We start from the raw sequence: 17828 nt of genomic DNA, 5'->3' as shown, positions 1-17828 counted from the left end.
TTTTTTATGTTGGAGTTAAATAATACAATGTTCCTTCATGTCTGAAGCCTTCAGATTGGGCATTAAAGCAGCAGCAGTACACTGATAAGTCATATGCCCTGCTCATTCTGCCATCCCTCTTAACATTTTGGCTGAAGTTGTGCTTTAAAATAGTTTCAGGTTGTGTGGCCTGCATTCCTGCCACCTTAACTAATGACCTCTTGTTATGGGCAAAAAAACTTAAATAGATCTTCACCCCCCGATTTGTTTAAACTCCTGCTTATTAATAGGTGTCTTCTGCACAATTCAGATACTCCCCTACCCAGCAGACCCAGGGTTGTCTTGCTGAGATCCTCTTCTCTTATGCCATCCCCCGGTCCCGCGCTGGCATGTTTTTGTGTGACTTCATCAGAAGGCTGTTGGTTCCTCTGGGTTCAACCGGCATGTCTCCCAATGATGCCGCACTAGGCCTCCTAGGTTCCCTCCTTCAGTACTAAATGAAAGGCTATGCCACGTGTCACATATCCCAGGAGGCAAAAGGGAGCATAGTGCACGCCATTCGCCTAGGCGAGTGACAAGCAAGAGGAGGCAGGACCAAAGACTTTCTTAAAAAAAAAAAACAGCTATTGCTGTAGAGGAGAACAGAGCCAATCAGAGCAGCTCTGTACCTTGTGATCACCGTGATGAACAATCACAGTCATCACAAATGAAAACCCAATACTGTTTACATTGGAGATCTCCACTCCTCTTCCTCTTACAACCAGAAAGGAGAAGAAATAATAGTAATTTATGAATGGGGAATAAATAAATAGATTAGCAATATGTTTTTTTTCCCAAAAAATGTGGCCCTTTTAATTTAGGTTGAACAAATTAAAAAAAAAAAAAAAAAAAAAAAACATTGGTTAATAAATACCACCAAAAGAAAAATTTATATTTCTCAAAAAAATGGTATAAATTTAATTTGGATACAGTGTTGCATGAGTAATTGCCAGTCATACTATCACAGCACCGAAAACTGGGAAATGTCCTAGTAATGAAGGTATGTAAATAAATTCAGAGGCTAGGACATAGGGGCTGATTTACTAAAGGCAAATAGACTGTGCACTTTTTAAAGTGCAGTTGCTCCAGAGCTTCACTTTACAAAGAACAACCAATCGTATACAAGGAAAATAAAAAAAACAGCATTTTTTTCTCGCACATAACTGGATGATGGAAGTCAGCAGAGCTCTCCCTCATTTACTAAGCTCTGGAGCAACTGCACTTTTAGAAGTGCTCAGTCTATTTGCCTTTAGTAAATCAGCCCCAACGTCCTAGCCTCTGAATTTACTTGCATACCCTCATTACTAGGACATTTTCCAGTTTTCGGTGCTGTGATAGTATGACTGGCAATTACTCATGCAACACTGTATCCAAATAAATTTATACCATTTTTTGTGAAATATAAATCTTTTTTTTGTGGTATTTAATAACCAATGTTTTTTTTTTTTTTTTTTAATTTGTTCTACCTACCTTTTAAAAGTGCACAGTAAATTTGACTTTAGTAAATCAACCCCTGAGTCATTAAAGTGTATTTAAAGCCAAAATGTATTTATTAGTATGTTTGGCATCACGTCTCACTGTAAACAGATTTCTTAAAGCAGAACTTCACAAAAAAGGGGAAGTTCCACTTGTTTGCACCCTCTACTGCCACATTTGGCACTTTTTGGGGGGCAGTGGGTACCTGGTTTTGACTGGGACCTGCTCCTACTTCCAGTCAGATTTGCTGAGCCGGAATTTCTGAGCCCCCCCCCCCGTCCAGGACACTGCGGGATCATTCACAGAGCACAGCACAACTCATGCATGCGCAGTAGGAAACTGCCTGTGAAGCTGCATGGTTTCAGTTCCGGTTTCCCTTATTTAAGATGGCGATTAAAGAATCAGCTCTAAAGTCCATGTTTCCTAACCCACAGTAACTATTGTGCCTTTAACCACTTGCCGCCCGCCGCCCGACTATATACGGCGGCGGTCAGCCCCTCCCAGGCAAAGTGACGTACCGGTACGTCACTAGCCTGGGAGCGAATAGGGGGGCGAGCGCGTGCCGCCGGAGGCGCGCTCCCGCCCCTGCTCGTACCTGACGAAGCCGGCGCGTGTGACCGGCGGACCCGATGTCTGCCGGTCACTCGCGATCGTCGGGTAGAGAGGGAGAAAGGCAGGCGGCTAATGTAAACAAAGCCGCCTGTCACTCGCCCCTGTGTAAAAGCACAGATCACTCGGTCCTGCTATGTAGGACCGTTGATCTGTGCTATTACACCACTAGCCACATCCAATGACCGTTAGAAACACGCCCCTAGGGACACACTTAAGCCCTCCCTCTCCAATAAAGTTAACCCCTTCCCTCCCAGTGTCATTTTTACAGTAACAGTGCATATGTATAGCACTGATTACTGTAGTAATGTCACTGGTACCCCCAAAAGTGTCAAAAATGTCAGTCAAGGGTCCAATCTGTCCGCCGCAATGTCGCAGTAGCGCAAAAAAAAAATCGCAGATCACCGCCATTACGCGTTAAAAAAAAAGACAACAAAAATGACAAAAATTTTTCCCTTAGTTAGTAAACGCAATAACTTTTGCGCAAACCAATCAAAATACGCCTATTGTGATTTTTTTTACCAAACATAGGTAGCAGAAAACAATTTGGCCAAAAATTTCAAATAATTTGGATTTTTACATTTTTTTTTTGGGGGGGGGGGAATTTCATATAAAAAAAATGTGAAAAATATTGTTATTTTTGCAAAATTGTCGCTTTTTTTTGTTTATAGCGCAAAAAGTAAAAATCGCACAGGTGATCAAATACCACCAAACGAAAGCTCTGTTTGTGGGGAAAAAAGGACGTCAAATTTGTTTGGGTACAGTGTCGCACGACCGCGCAATTGTCCGTTAAAGTCACGCAGTGCCGAATCGCAAAAAAAACCCTGGTCAGGAAGGTGGTAAAATCTTCCGGGGCTTAAGTGGTTAAAGTCCATGTTTCCCAACCCACAGTAACTATTGTGCCTCTAAAGTCCATGTTTCCCAACCCACAGTTCCATATATATTCTAACCAGTAGGACGTGGCACTTTTTTCTATTTGTTTCACACCCACAGTACCAACCTGTGATGGTGTGATTTTTCAAGTTATCTAATGTTGGGAAACAAGCTGTATTACTTAACTGAAGTGGAAAACGGTGAAGTCACAAACCTTACTATGTTGTCTGGCAGGGGTGCCTGGATTAGGAGAGCTGAGTGGAAACATTAGTTCACATAAATGTGTTTTAACCTATTTTTTAGCTTCAGGTGAAATGTATTTATTATAATAATTGTTTACCAACCATTTATCTTCTATTCTTTCAAACACAAAATACAAAAATATATATTTTGGAGTTTTAGGATGCTCTTTATTGTTTTTATCTATGTAACAGCATTAAGAACCCAAAACAGCACAAGTTTCTATTATTACAAACTATATATTTTGTCATTTTAATTTATTCTAACAGGTATGCAGGACTTCAATTACCTTTACAAAAACTGTTTTGAAATAACGTTGGAACTGAGCTGCAACAAGTTTCCCAAGGAGTCGGAGCTGCAGCGGGAGTGGGACGGGAACCGCGAGGCTCTAATCACATTTTTAGAACAGGTGAGTTCTTTGCCTAAGGTGTAAGAAAGACAAAGATGGGAGGACCAAATGTTTTTCTTTTCATAGATCCATCCAGGAGGGGAACATTAAATGGCCATGCCACCCAAACGTGATTGGAGGAGTCTTCTTGGCCTTCCATCAATGAGATCTCCCTGATATGATTAGCAAATGTTGTCATTTCTCTTCACTTAGAAAACTTGTTCCTTAGCAGCATAGTTCGTTCCAACTCCTTCTGTTACATTCTCCATAATATAAAATAAATAGCATGAATAAAGTAGGAACTCCTCATAATGGCCATAGCGAGTATACAGGAACCGAGAACATCTCACCAAAAAAGGTCCTCAGAGATACAAGAAACTTAAGGGGTTTTTCCGTTCAGCATTTCCTATAAACTAAAAAAACAGTTTTTAATTGAATGAGCCTTTAGAGCCTGTTCACACTGGGGCGACCTGTCAGGCGACCTGGTCGCCTGACAGGTCGCCGTAGGTCGCCTTCCGTAGAGAAGCTGTGGACCCGTTCTAACAGGAGCGACACAAGTCGCTCCGACTTAGAAAAAGGGTCCAGGGGCTTCTTTGGGGCGACCCGGAGCGACCTGCATAGACTTCAATGATATGAAGTCCATGCCGGCCGCTCCGAGGTCGCGGTGCGAGCAGCGCACCGCGACTTCGCAGGTCGCCCCGGGAAGTAGCGTCGCCCCAGTGTGAACGGGGTCTCAACTGTTCACATTGTATATTTATTTATTTATTTAATAATTATTATTTTGTCTTTACCCAAAATGGCACCAATTTCCATTTTTCTCACATCTCAATCATCTCAAGAGATAGAGGTAATTTAATAAGCAGAAACCTGAGCAATACTATCTGTGATTTCATTTTTTACAAAACAAAACCTTCATCATAAGTCAATAATATAATAAAAAAAAACATCTGTAAACAATACTGATTTGTGCAATAAAACCTTTTCGTAAACTGAAAATATAATTTATTTTAAAAATTAAAAAAATGATGAATACTGATACGGTGTCTTCACACTCCTTAGCACTTTTCTCCATAATACTTTCATGTGCACAACACTGGAGCTTGAGGTGTAGGATCTTCAAACACACAAGGTCAGAGAAATGTGTTTTGTTTTTTGTTTTTTGTCCTTTTGTTTGCTCAAGTTTTAGTTTTTGCAAGTTTAGGAGTAAGAGTTTGGACAAACACAAGGATGAACAAATGTAATTCTTTGAGTTCCATCTTCTTGTGTTTGGTGCTCCTTCCCTTTTCACCACTACAACAGCCCTCCTCTTTGGAGGCCAGCCTAGATTGAAGCCTAGGGATCTCTAAGAGGTCTATCAACTGGTAAGATTATTTTTCCTAAACACCTAAACCACAACTTCATATGAAAGGCATTCTATATGGCCCTATGTATAGCTAAAGATGGGAAGTCAACCAGGCAGCCTTCTGCGATCTTTTGAAAGGCATTCTATATGGCCCTATGTATGGCTAAAGATGGGAAGTCAACCAGGCAGCCTTCTGTTATCTTTTGGGTAACAAAGTTATGTATTTCCACCATAAACTCCATGCACATAATAGGAGATAGCTCTAAAATCAAATATATAAAGGGATGAAAATCAGCGCAACCAAGTGAACAACCAAGTGATCAATAAACAATAAATAAAGTGCACAAATGCAAGTGCAAGAAAATAATTATAGAATTGAATGTAAATCTATAGGTATAAAATATGTATGTATGAATAGGGACCTTAGATTGTAAGCTCCTTGAGGGCAGGGACTGATGTGAATGCGCAATGTATATCTAAAGCGCTGCGTAAATTGACAGCGCTATATAAGAACCTTAAATAAAATAAATAAATAATAAATAAAATATGGAATAAGCGGCAGCTATCAGCAAGTATGTTTTCACTGCATACAATAATCAAATGTGTACTCAAAAAGGTGCTGCGCCACTAAAACACTGGTGTATATTAAATAAATATAATAAAATAAATTAATCAACGTGATATTAAAATGCATAAATATAGTGAAAATTCATTAATATAGTGAAAATAGTCTATGGGACTTTTTTTCACTATATTAATCAATATTACAAAATTTTTACATTTTAATTTCACGTTGATTAATTAATTTTATTATATTTATTTAATTATACACCAGTGTTTTAGTGGCACAGCACCATTTTGATTACACATCTCTATAATCTAGTGCTAAACACAGCAGAGCATTTTAAAAGAAGAATATCGTTATGTCCATCACAAATCCAAAAAGTATCAGTTATAGGTTGGTTCTAAAGCTAGTATCATTCTTAGGTCTGTTTTATATTATCCTATTTATTACTCTGCCCGTAGGGAAGGGGAGCGGTGGGAGCCAACCATTTGCACACTGCTATCAATGTAAGACTGGGAGAATAGAGCAGAGTGATCATTAATCAGCGTGCTGACAGGCGTTCATTTTAAAGTCAGTAGGTTGGGGAAAGTTGTTGACCAATATCACAAAAACTAATTTTTTTACTGTCTTATAATTGGTACATTTCTAATTTCATATGACAACATGAAACTCGGGAAAGGTTTTCTATCATTTTTGTAAAGCTTTGTAGAGCTGTTTTTCATTGTTCAGTTTTCATCCCTATATTATTGTAAAGAGTTTGTATCGTTCAGTGTTTGCCCCTTTCTTATTGTACAGTTTTGTATTATTCATTTATCATTCATTATGGTAAAGGTTTTGCATCATTAGGTTTTCATCCCTTTTTTTTATTGTAAAGATTTTGTCTACTACAGTTTTCACTCCTCTATAATTATTGTAAAGGATTTGTATTCTTCAGTTATTACCCTTTTGATATATAAACTTTTCCTCTGGAAGATCCCCCCCCCCCCCCCTCCATCTCTTCATGACAAGGCCACTTTTTGCTTTTTTTTTTTCTGACAATTGGGCAGTCATGCAACGCTGTACCAAAAATGAATTTATATCATTTTTTTCACACAAATAGAGCTTTCTTTTGGTTGTATTTGGTCACCACTGATTTTTTTTTCCATTTTTTGTGCTATAAATGTAAAAAGACAGAACATTTTGAAAAAAAAAAAAAAAAACAATATTTTTTACTTTTTACTATGTAGCACTGCCCCCTTAAGGACTGCTCAATATTTGCTTTGCGGGTCCCCCTGATTACCAGTACACAGCTATAAGCAATATAGTTTTCTTACATTCCTCTTGACTCTATCTCTTCAATATTCAGTCCAGGGGTATTTCTTTCTTTTGTTGCTTATTTTGTGATGAGGATGAGAGAAGGAAATAGTGGGATACTCCAATTTAACCATTCACAGTATTTTGAGGACTTCTATCTTCTCTACTTCATGCTTAGGTATGGAACAGCCAGGCTGTTAATTCATCCTGCCACTTCAGATGAATAAGGATTAATTTAAGTCTCTTGTTTTCCCTCAAGACGACTTGGTGGACAATCTCTTATCTTATCTTCAGGACACTCTCCCTAGTATCCTCTTTCTGCTGACACCCATCCACTGACTATCCCATGAGCAGGGGTGGCCCCCCTCAGGTCAGGCCCCTGGACACAAGTCCCTTTACTCACGATACTGCAGCCACAGGGTCTCCAGTGTCTCCCCTCTCAGTCAGCTTACCTGGACCTCTGGGTTCAGCTCCTATCTACCGCTCCTTTGGCCCTCAGGACGACCTCCTGTGTCCGCATGGCACCTCTACAGAGGAGGAGGCAGCCGCCCCCTCCCTCCGGGACTCTGCTCTCCTAAGAAAGACCCCGAGCTCATGTGCTCCTAGCTTTTATACAGTATCCCAGCATGCACAGAGGAGACCTGCCCTCTGCCAATCATCAGGACTGTATAAAAAGCCTGTGCACCCATTCGCCAGGTTTCTTCCCACTGTCCAACATGCCTCCCTATTGGACCAGAGTGAAACACTCTCCAGACTGAATAAATTGTATAGTGAGCACAATACCACCCTTTTATTATGGTAAAGATTGTGTATTGTTCAGTTATTTAACTACTCTTTTTTGTAATGTTTTTGTATAGTTCAGTTTTCATCCCATTATCAAGGGCAAAGGCTTCGTAGTATTAGGTTATTACCCTTTCATTATTGGAAAGGTTATTATGTTTTTATTATGTTAAATATTCAGTATCCTTTAGCTTTCAAGCCACTATTATCGATATTGTTAGAGTTTTGTATAGTTTAGTTATTTAAAGAGGAAGTAAACCCTCCTCTGTAACTTTTACCTATAGGTAAGCCTATGATAAGGCTTACCTATAGGTACTGTAAATATCTCCTAAACATGTACCGTTTAGGAGATATTTACCTTACATGCAGCCAGTGACGTCACTGGCGCAATGCGCTCTGAAGGAACGGCCGCTGGTGGCGTTCCTTCAGAGCCCCGTGCCGTGACCGTCGGCCCCCGCGCGCGTGCGCAGGAGTGACGTCACCGCGGCTCCGGCCAATCAGATAGCCGGATGCCGCGATCCCGGAAGACTGGACATGTCGCCCGTCATACAGGTAAGCGGGCGGCACGGCGGGGGCTCGTTCTAAAGTAAGTATTTCATAATGAGCTAGTATGCGGTGCAAACTAGCTCATTATGAGTTTCTCTTTCAGGTTGCAAAAAGAAAAAAAAAATTTTTGGGGGTTTACAACCTCTTTAACCTTTATTACTGTAAAGTTTTTGTACAATTCAGTTTTTATCACTTTATTAATGTAAAAGTTTAGTTTGGTTCAGTTATCTCCTTTTAGTATTGTAAAGGATTTGTATTGTCCGTTATCAGCATTTTATGATAGTAAATGTTTTGTATCAATCACTTTTCATTCCTTATTATTGTAAAGGATTTGCATCTTTCAGTTATGACCGTTTTTATTATAGTCAGGGTTTTGTATTGTTCAATCATTGCCCTTTTGTTATTGTTACAATTTTGTATAGTTTAGTTATTTAACTTTTATTACTGTAAAGTTTTTGTAAACTTCAGTTTTTTATCACTTTATTATTGTAAAGGTTTTTTTTTTTTTTTTTGTTCCATTATCTCCTTTTTAGTATAATAAATATTTTTTTATAGTTCAGTTATTACCCTTTTAGTATTGTAAAGCATTTGTATTGTCAGTTATCAGCATTTTATGATAGTAAAGGCTTTGTATCAATCCATTTTCATGCCTTATTATTGTAAAGGATTTGTATCTTTCAGTTAAGACCGTTTTTATCACAGTAAGGGTTTTGTATTGTTCAGTTATTGCCCTTTTAACATGGTAAATATGTTGTATTGCTCAGTTATTTGACTTTTATTATTCTAAAGTTTTTTCAAAGTTCAGTTTTCATAACTTTATCATCGGAAAGGCTTTGTATCATCAATTTATTGATGACCCTTTTATTATTGGTAAGGTTATCTCACTTTTTTATGTTAATAAATTAGTATCTTTCGCTTTCACACTATTATAATTGTTAATGTTTTGTATAGTTCACTTATCACCTTTTTTTATTATAAAGATTTTGTATTGTTTAGTGGAAGAACAAGGAATGGCCCCTGTGGCCATCTCTGTTAGACGCTAGGCTGGTATATGTGTCCGAGATCCCATCCGTTAGCACTGCAAATATTTCTGGAAGAGTCGGCTCTGAGCCGCTTTCATATTTGAGGATATACAAGTAAAACAGACGTGCACCAGGCAGACAGGGAAGAGGAAATGGATGCAGGAAGAACAGAACACTTAAGTCACACATCCTACACCCAGCTCCAGGCTACATTAACTCCATACACTGCGCTTATTGTTGGCCTTCCAGCTCCTGTGTTCCAGCAGTCATAGCCTAGGCCAGGCTCAGAGTCTCGTTTTATAGGCCCTAAGGCTTTGCAGACTTTCCAAGTACCCGACCTGCAGCCCTGGAATAACTGTCTCTGTGTACTTTTCACCGTGTAGAAATTGAAGGTAATTAAATATACAAACCAGGATGAAAGAGACAGGATGACGATGCACTGGGTATTTTTTTTAAGCAAAGGTTATTTTAGTGCAATGCTTTGATTAACATTTTTTACTGGATTTCCAGTATTCTAGGAAAACAAATTCCTAGTATTTGTGTCTCCTGCTAGAATATATTCTGTTAATTTATAGAAATATTATGCAGTGATTTGCAACATACAGTACCTACCACTTAGAGTAATCCATCCTTTATCAAACAGGGTTTTGTGAAATATTTTATTCTCCTGCCTACACTGACCACCAATGTAAGGGGTTCATCCTACACTGACCACCCATGTAAGGGGTTCATCCTACACTGACCACCCATGTAAGGGGTTCATCCTACACTGACCACCAATGTAAGGGGTTCATCCTACAATGGCCACCAATGTAAGGGGTTCATACTACACTGACCACCAATGTAAGGGGTTCATCCTACACTGACCACCAATGTAAGGGGTTCATCCTACAATGGCCACCAATGTAAGGGGTTCATACTACACTGACCACCAATGTAAGGGGTTCATCCTACACTGACCACCAATGTAAGGGGTTCATCCTACAATGGCCACCAATGTAAGGGGTTCATACTACACTGACCACCAATGTAAGGGGTTCATCCTACACTGACCACCAATGTAAGGGGTTCATCCTACAATGGCCACCAATGTAAGGGGTTCATACTACACTGACCATCAATGTAAGGGGTTCATCTTACACTGACCACCAATGTAAGGGGTTCATCCTACAATGGCCACCAATGTAAGGGGTTCATCCTACAATGGCCACCAATGTAAGGGATTCATACTACACTGACCACCAATGTAAGGGATTCATCCTACACTGACCACCAATGTAAGGGGTTCATCCTACACTGACCACCCATGTAGGGGGCTACTATAACACTGTCCACCTGTGTAAGGAGCTACTTCAAAACTCGCCTTCAATGTGAGGGGCTACTTCTACACCGGCCACGAAAGTAAGAGGCCACTGTTACTCTGAGACCACTAATATAAGGGTTTACTTCTAAAATGACGTCCAATGTAAGGGGTTACTTTTACAGTGACCACCGATGTAAGGGGTTCATCCTATAATGGCCACTAATGTAAGGGGTTCATCCTACAATGGCCACCAATGTAAGGGGTTCATCCTACACTGACCACCAATGTAAGGGGTTCATCCTACAATGGCCACCAATGTAAGGGGTTCATCCTACAATGGCCACCAATGTAAGGGATTCATACTACAGTGACCACCAATGTAAGGGGTTCATCCTACACTGACCATCAATGTAAGGGGTTCATCCTACACTGACCACCCATGTAGGGGGCTACTATAACACTGTCGACCAGTGTAAGGAGCTACTTCAATACTCGCCTTCAATGTGAGGGGCTACTTCTACATGGGCCACCAATGTAAGAGGCCACTGTTACACTGAGACCACTAATATAAGGGTTTACTTCTAAAATTACCTCCAATGTAAGGGGTTACTTTTACACTGACCACCAATGTAAGGGGTTACTTCTACACTGACCACCGATGTAAGGGTTTATTTCTACACTGAACACTAATGTAAGGGGTTATTGCTACAATGAACATCAATGTAAGGGGTTACTTTTACATTGCCCACCAATGTAAGGGGCCATTTCTACACTGACCACCATTGTAAAGGGTTACTTCTACACTGATCACCATTGTAAAGGGTTACTTCTACACTGACCACCAATGTAAAGGTTTACTTCCACACTGACCACCAATGTAAGGGGCTACTCCTACACTTAACACTATTGTAAGGGGCTACTTCTACAATGAACACAAATGTAGGAGCTACTTTTATGTTGACTGCCAATGTAAGGGGTTGCTTGTACACTGACCACCAATGTAAGGGGTTGCTTGTACACTGACCACCAATGTAAGGGGTTACTTCTACACTGACCAGCATTGTAAGGGGTTATTTCTACACTGACTCCCAATGTAAGGGGTTACTGCTAAAAGGACACCAATGTAGGGGGTTACTTCTAAATTGACCTATATAAGGGGCCATTCCTGCACTGACCACCATTGTAATGGGTTACTTCTATACTGACCACTAATGTAAAGGGTTACATCATCACTGACCACCAATGTAAGGGGTTACTTCTACATTGACCACCAATGTAAGGGGCCATTCCTACACTGACCACCATTGTAAGTGGTTAATTCTAATCTGAAAACAAATGTAGGGGCTACTTCTACACTAACCACCAATATAAGGGGCTACTTTTACACTGACCACCATTGTAAAGGGTTACTCCTTGCTGACCACCATAATAAGGGGTTAATTCTACACTCACCACAAATGTAAGGGGTTACTTCTACACTGACCACCGATGTAAACATTTAATACACTCTTCATTGTTTTTTTTTTTTTCCTTGCCATTTTTATTATTCATTTAATTTCATGATACAGTTACAGGTACAATTCATTTTTTTCAGTTATTTAAACTCTCTATAACTCTCTATTGTAGTAATTGAGTTTACTTTATTAAAGCCTTTATGTTAAAGGCCGATGTCAGCACCCTGTGCACTTTTCCATGTTGTAGTAATTAGAAGTGTTAAATAATGGATTCAGTATGTTGGATACAAAGAACACAGAAGATCTGCACTAGCAATAAACAGTTACAAGATTGAGATATTAAAGATTACAATTGTGTGCACAAGTTGATTTTCAGCATCAGCAGATGGTGGGGTTTACTTATGGTTTTACTATATGTGATGTAGTTCATAGATATTTTTGGAGCTTGTAAAACTGACCACATTGAACAAACCATTTTCTGAATTACTTGCCTATGTTTTTTTGTTTTTTTTGTCTAGGTGCACAAAGGCATTAAAGGCATGGTGACAGATGAAAATAATAACGGTATAGCTAACGCTATCATCTCAGTGGCTGATATCAGCCATAACATTTTCTCTGGTAAGTATATTAATGGGTCAGTCTACCCTAAATTAATACATTTGCTATAGGTGTAGGTTAGTAGGTAGAAGCAGACCCTGGCTTTTATGTCTAGGGTACTAGTGAGATCTATACAGATAAAAATTTCCCAGTTCAATTTGCTAACCAGTTTGCTTACCAACCAAATTAACCTGTCTAACAGTTTGCGCCAAAACAGGGGTTCAGTTAGCACACATTTGCAAACACAAGTGTAAGCTGTAGGGCCACTCCACGGCACCCTGTATTACCTGCAGTCCTAACACTTGAAAATGTATGAGAGTCTCCACAGTGGAAGCACATGCAAGCTAATGGATAGATAGGGAGCAGGTGAGCCTGGAGGTAGCCCCCAACCCTCCTTAAAGGCATTTGGGGGCACAATGGACGCCCAGCCAATAGCACAACAGCAAAGGCATCCAGTGTGTCCGCTCACCAGTATACATGAACAACAAAGAAAATGGCCTCTGCCCCCACCTATAACTGGCCTTCATAGCAAAGAACACATGGAATGGCATTTCTTTGTTTACTAGTGAGATCTCCAGGCCAATAATTTCATTCCTGAGAGTTTTGGTTGTCCCCCCAAATAATAAATAAATCCAACATCCAGCATAGACAGCCGGACCACCTCATAATAGGTACAGCGGCTGTACAGACATACACACTTAGGTGTTCTCCCCAATAGAGTCCCTGAAGGATGAGAGGTAGTTTAAATCACCAAACATCTATCTGAAAATGAAATATAATTTTTGTGTGGTTTAATCCTGTAATCCTGCAAATAGTAAATCACTTTTTTTTCTGGTAGGTGAAGGAGGAGATTATTTCCGCCTGTTGTTACCAGACACATATACGGTAACAGCTTCAGCAGATGGATACTATCCAAAGACTGCAACAGTTACTGTTGGTCCAGATGTAGCTACAGAGGTAAGTTACAAGTCAGTTGCATACATTCAGTCACAATTATTAACAAGATAACAAGATACTGCACTTCCCATGGTTGCCAATAGCAGAACTGATTAGATCTCTAGAAATACACTAGTAACCTATATATGGGGATCCCCCTTCATCAGAGGTTAAAGCACACTCTGGTTGTCTCTGGTCCTCAACCATTCCTTGCAAATATAGCCCCAGGACCTTGTCTAGATTCCTGCAACACATTTGTAAACCTTGATGAAAGGGGGTCTTTAAATAAACCCCTGAAACTTGTTTAAAACATTTATATTGTGACGAATAAAAAAATTACGATTGGACTGGCATCCGCAACTTGGTTCCCTCTTTCTAACTTTATTTAAGACCCCAAAGGCCCTATGAAGGCTCTTTTGGGCACCAGAGAGCCCCCAACAATATAAAATTACCTTACCAGATTAGAATATTTGCCACATCTGCAATCCAGCGATCAGCCTTACTTACCTAATGAAAGAAATAGAGGCAATCATTACCAAACTCCTAAACATTTTAGTTGTGAAGGGAATCTATTCACTGCGTGATGGGTATCGTTCAACTTTTTTAAAAATATAAGTTGATACACTAAACCTTCCATTATGTTTTCTTTTTCTTATATAAAATATTTCCTAAAATTAAAAAAAAACACTGTATAAATGGCACTTCTATGTCATTTTTTTTTAGAGCTTTGTGGACTCTTTAGTAACCCAAATGACCAGAAGCTTCTTACTTTTTTCTTGTCAATGGTTTTTTCATTTCAGTATAGTCGGTAATACAAATTGTTTCAGAGTTTGGTATTATACATTATTCATAAAAACACAAGAATTATTTTGTACATACTGTTTATAGTATAGTGTATATATTCCTAAAATTATTACTCAACCAAAGTCTGGAGTTTAACTTGAAGGCTTATGTTTCGAAATAGAAGGCATAAAGGGTTGTAAATTTTAGCCAGACAAATAAGGATCAAGTAGATTGTAAAACACAGAGGAAGGTAAAAGGGAGTAGAAAAGGAAAAAAAATGGACATTTGGCACTTTTCCACTGCAAGTACTGGCTCGGCTCCACTCGGCCCTGCTTGGCCCTGTTTGGTTTTCCACTGCATGGTACCGCATGGTGGTACTGCATGGTACGGTGTTGGAACAGTTCGGTACAGTTTGGTATGGTTTGCTTTTCCACTAAAGTAAAGTGGGTGGGATAACAACAATTCTCTGACCAATCAGTGGCTAGTAGTGACAAACAGTCAAGGCTGCATGCAAAGGAATGTGGGATATGGTACCTCTTGGAACCACAACTGAGGTGGTACTGTTTAAGTGAGCCGTACAGTTCGGTTCCACGTGGGGGAAAAGCGTCACCGTACTGTACCGTGTTGAACCGTTCCAACACCGTACCATGCGGTACCATGCAGTGGAAAAGCGCAAAAGCGAGCCGAACAGTTCGGTTTCATGCAGTGGAAAAGCGCCTTATGAATCACGAAAGTCTGGCCTTATTTAGAATCTACTTGTTTTACTGCCTTGCTCTAAGGTAGTGATCTCCAAACTGCACCCAGCGGGCCAGATGTGGCCCTTTGCTTGCCTTTATCCGGCCCTTGGGGCACTATTCCTCTCATTGATAAAAGGCTATTTCCTCCCACTGACACCAACATTGGGGTATTTTTATTCCCACTGACGCCAATGATGGGGCACTTTTCCTCCCACTGACACTAATGATGGGACATTGTTCCTCCCACTGATACCAACATGTGGCAATATTGTTTCCACCAATATAATGATGGGGAATTATTCCTCCTTCCACTGACCACAGGCGCTATGTAAATTTCTTACAATCACTGACAACCAAGCCTGTAGATTGCTTATACCAGGGCATTAATACTCCCACTGGCCACAGTCCGTTCCCCCTGAATTCTGAAAGATAGCAATCTGTCCCTTTGTTTAGAAAGTTTGGAGACCCCTGCTCTAAGGGCTCGTTCACACGTGCTTTTATCTCTGAAGAGTGATCCAAACATGATGAGCATTTGCAGGTAACGAGGAGAGGTCTTCACCACCTGCTATAACCCTTTGAACCTTGCATTAGCTCACTGCAATCGCATGCATATATTTTTTTAAATGAGTCTGCAGTAGTGTAAATATGTAATTTTCATATCCAATAGTCCAGATTAACTTGACTAAACGAAATAAAAACATTTTGAATTCACCTCCTAGTCTTAAACATAATACATCAATAAATAAAATATATGTGGAGCCACTTGTCATGCTACATATGCTTATCTATACATCCACAGCTTAACTTTCAGCTGAAGAAAGAAAGATCCTCAAGCTCAAAGGAAAAGATTCTGTCTAGAAATCTGAACTCCAAGAACCATATCAGGAAAGTTGTACCGCGGGCGGCGGAAAGGAAGCGAGGGAGATAAAAATCACGGAACCGGTATTATGGAGCATCAGACAATCGTTATCCCAGACTTGGCACAAAACTTTTCATTCTGTTTTATCTTCTACTGTTGACAATCCAATACAATAAGCCTCTAACTTAAATGGACTTTAAGAGCCAGTAGACAAATATATAGCATATTAAAGAAAATAATAATATTATGCAGATTTAAGGTAAGTATTTTCTTACATGTCAAGTATTTAAGTACAAAGAATTTTTTGAGAATAGGTTTATGGTCTTCCATTTTCATATTGTATCAGCTGCCTCCTTTGTATAGGATAGCACGTCTTGTTGCTTTACCAAGGTTAAAGGATCTTCCAATATTTGTTCAACTAGATTGCATCTGTAAACAGGAGCTTTTGTGTAACTCAATCAATAGTGCAATTGGCGTAAAGTCCATCTTACCATTTGGCTCTTTTACCTGCCTAATATTTAAGATAGCTAATCAAAAAATTATGAAAAATGATGTCAAATGGACCATGAGGTTGTCAAGGGACAGCCTGCACAGTTTCAAGAAACGAATTAATATCTTCAGCTTAAAAAAAAAAAAAGGATCTTTAAAGTCCAACCAAAGCTTTTGGGTTTTGGATACAACAGGGACAGATTAGAACCAGATTAGAACCTATGTCAGAATTTTCTTACTTTCTGTTCTGCTGACACCACCTGGGAGGGTGAGGGGAAACCTCTAAGATGGGGAAATAAAAATAAAACTGTGGTTTTACTTATCCCAAACTATACTACAAATGCGTCTTTATTGCTGTGTCCCTGTTGGAGACATTTTTCCTTGTCCTCTGTTCGGTTTCTCCATTGGGGACACAGATAGCAAAATTAACCCGAAGTCCAAAAATGGTCAGGAAATGGATTATTTTCAAGATTTGTTACTCAAGCTAAAAAAAAAAAAAAAAGACATTTTGGGAATACACCGATTCCCTTTATCCAGGTGACAGACAAAAAGTACAAAGTGAATGTCACAGCTCATTCTTGTGTGCACGGTGAAGTGAAGAAATGCATATATGTTTCATTTACCAAAATAATATGAGCCCCATACTCAGGTGCGTAACTCAAGCCCTGTAGCAAAATGATGATTGAGTCCCCCAGAGACCTAGCTGAGTTACACCTGGAAGTGTGAATTCGGACAATAGTGTAATTATTCTTGCAGTGTATGTCCAGCCATGTTGCCTAATTTTGGATGGAGAGGGGAAGTATAGACGAGAGAGTTTTAGTCTCAGAATAACTGTGTTAGACATACATGGTTAATATCAAAGAGCTAGCTAGGATGACCTAAAGCTCTGAAGACAACAAATCTGCTCAGAGATCTGGATCTTTGAGTGGGTGTATGTTATCTTTACATTCTCTCTGTTTGTTGCTTCAAAAACCTTCCAAGTGGGCCCTCTACCACCCCTGAGCCACATAGCACCTCTAAAAAGGAAAACAAAACAGAGAGTGCACCAGCCTAGCGCATTACTTTGCGATGAGAACTCTGAAGAAGAGGGGACATCTCTCGAAACACTACAGCTTTATTTGGACATTTCATTCCACAACTGTTACTAGTCAGCAGTCCATGCTAAGTGGAGCATCTGGTGGACTTTTTACATATACCTCGCTTGATATTTCATCTCATTTGTGAGTACAATATATACACCTTTTTAAACAATAAATTGCCGCAAAGGTAATGCGCTAGGCTGTTTTTTTTCTTTTTATAGTTTCATTTGGGTTTTCTCTGACCTGTTGGGAGTGGCAGCACAATCGATGTTGCGGCTGAATCAGTGTAGACATACGTTTTCAATCAGCCGCACAGCAACTTCTCAAGCGGAGGAGCAGTAGCTTCTCTTTTCTAGCCTCATAGCATCTGCATAGGCTGCTATGGCTATGGTTATTCTACTGTCCATACTCAGGGTTGAGAGTGGTGTTGAAAGAGGAA

General features: G+C 39.7%; 1 protein-coding gene across 1 annotated transcript in view; it reads left to right on the top strand.

Moving 5' to 3' along the window:
- CPN1 (carboxypeptidase N subunit 1) overlaps positions 1–16316 on the top strand; it is a 78113-nt gene extending 61797 nt beyond the window's left edge. The window contains exons 6-9 of the mRNA XM_082267565.1: positions 3486–3625; positions 12428–12527; positions 13345–13463; positions 15762–16316. Coding sequence (XP_082123691.1) covers positions 3486–3625; positions 12428–12527; positions 13345–13463; positions 15762–15890 — 488 coding nt within the window. The 3' untranslated portion in view covers positions 15891–16316. The remainder of the gene's footprint in view (positions 1–3485; positions 3626–12427; positions 12528–13344; positions 13464–15761) is intronic.
- The last annotated feature ends 1512 nt before the right edge of the window (positions 16317–17828 follow it).

Source organism: Pelophylax lessonae (assembly GCF_965119305.1).
Source record: "Pelophylax lessonae genome assembly, chromosome: 9".
Classification (NCBI taxonomy): Eukaryota; Metazoa; Chordata; class Amphibia; order Anura; family Ranidae; genus Pelophylax; species Pelophylax lessonae.
This window is presented reverse-complemented; position numbering and strand designations above follow the sequence as displayed.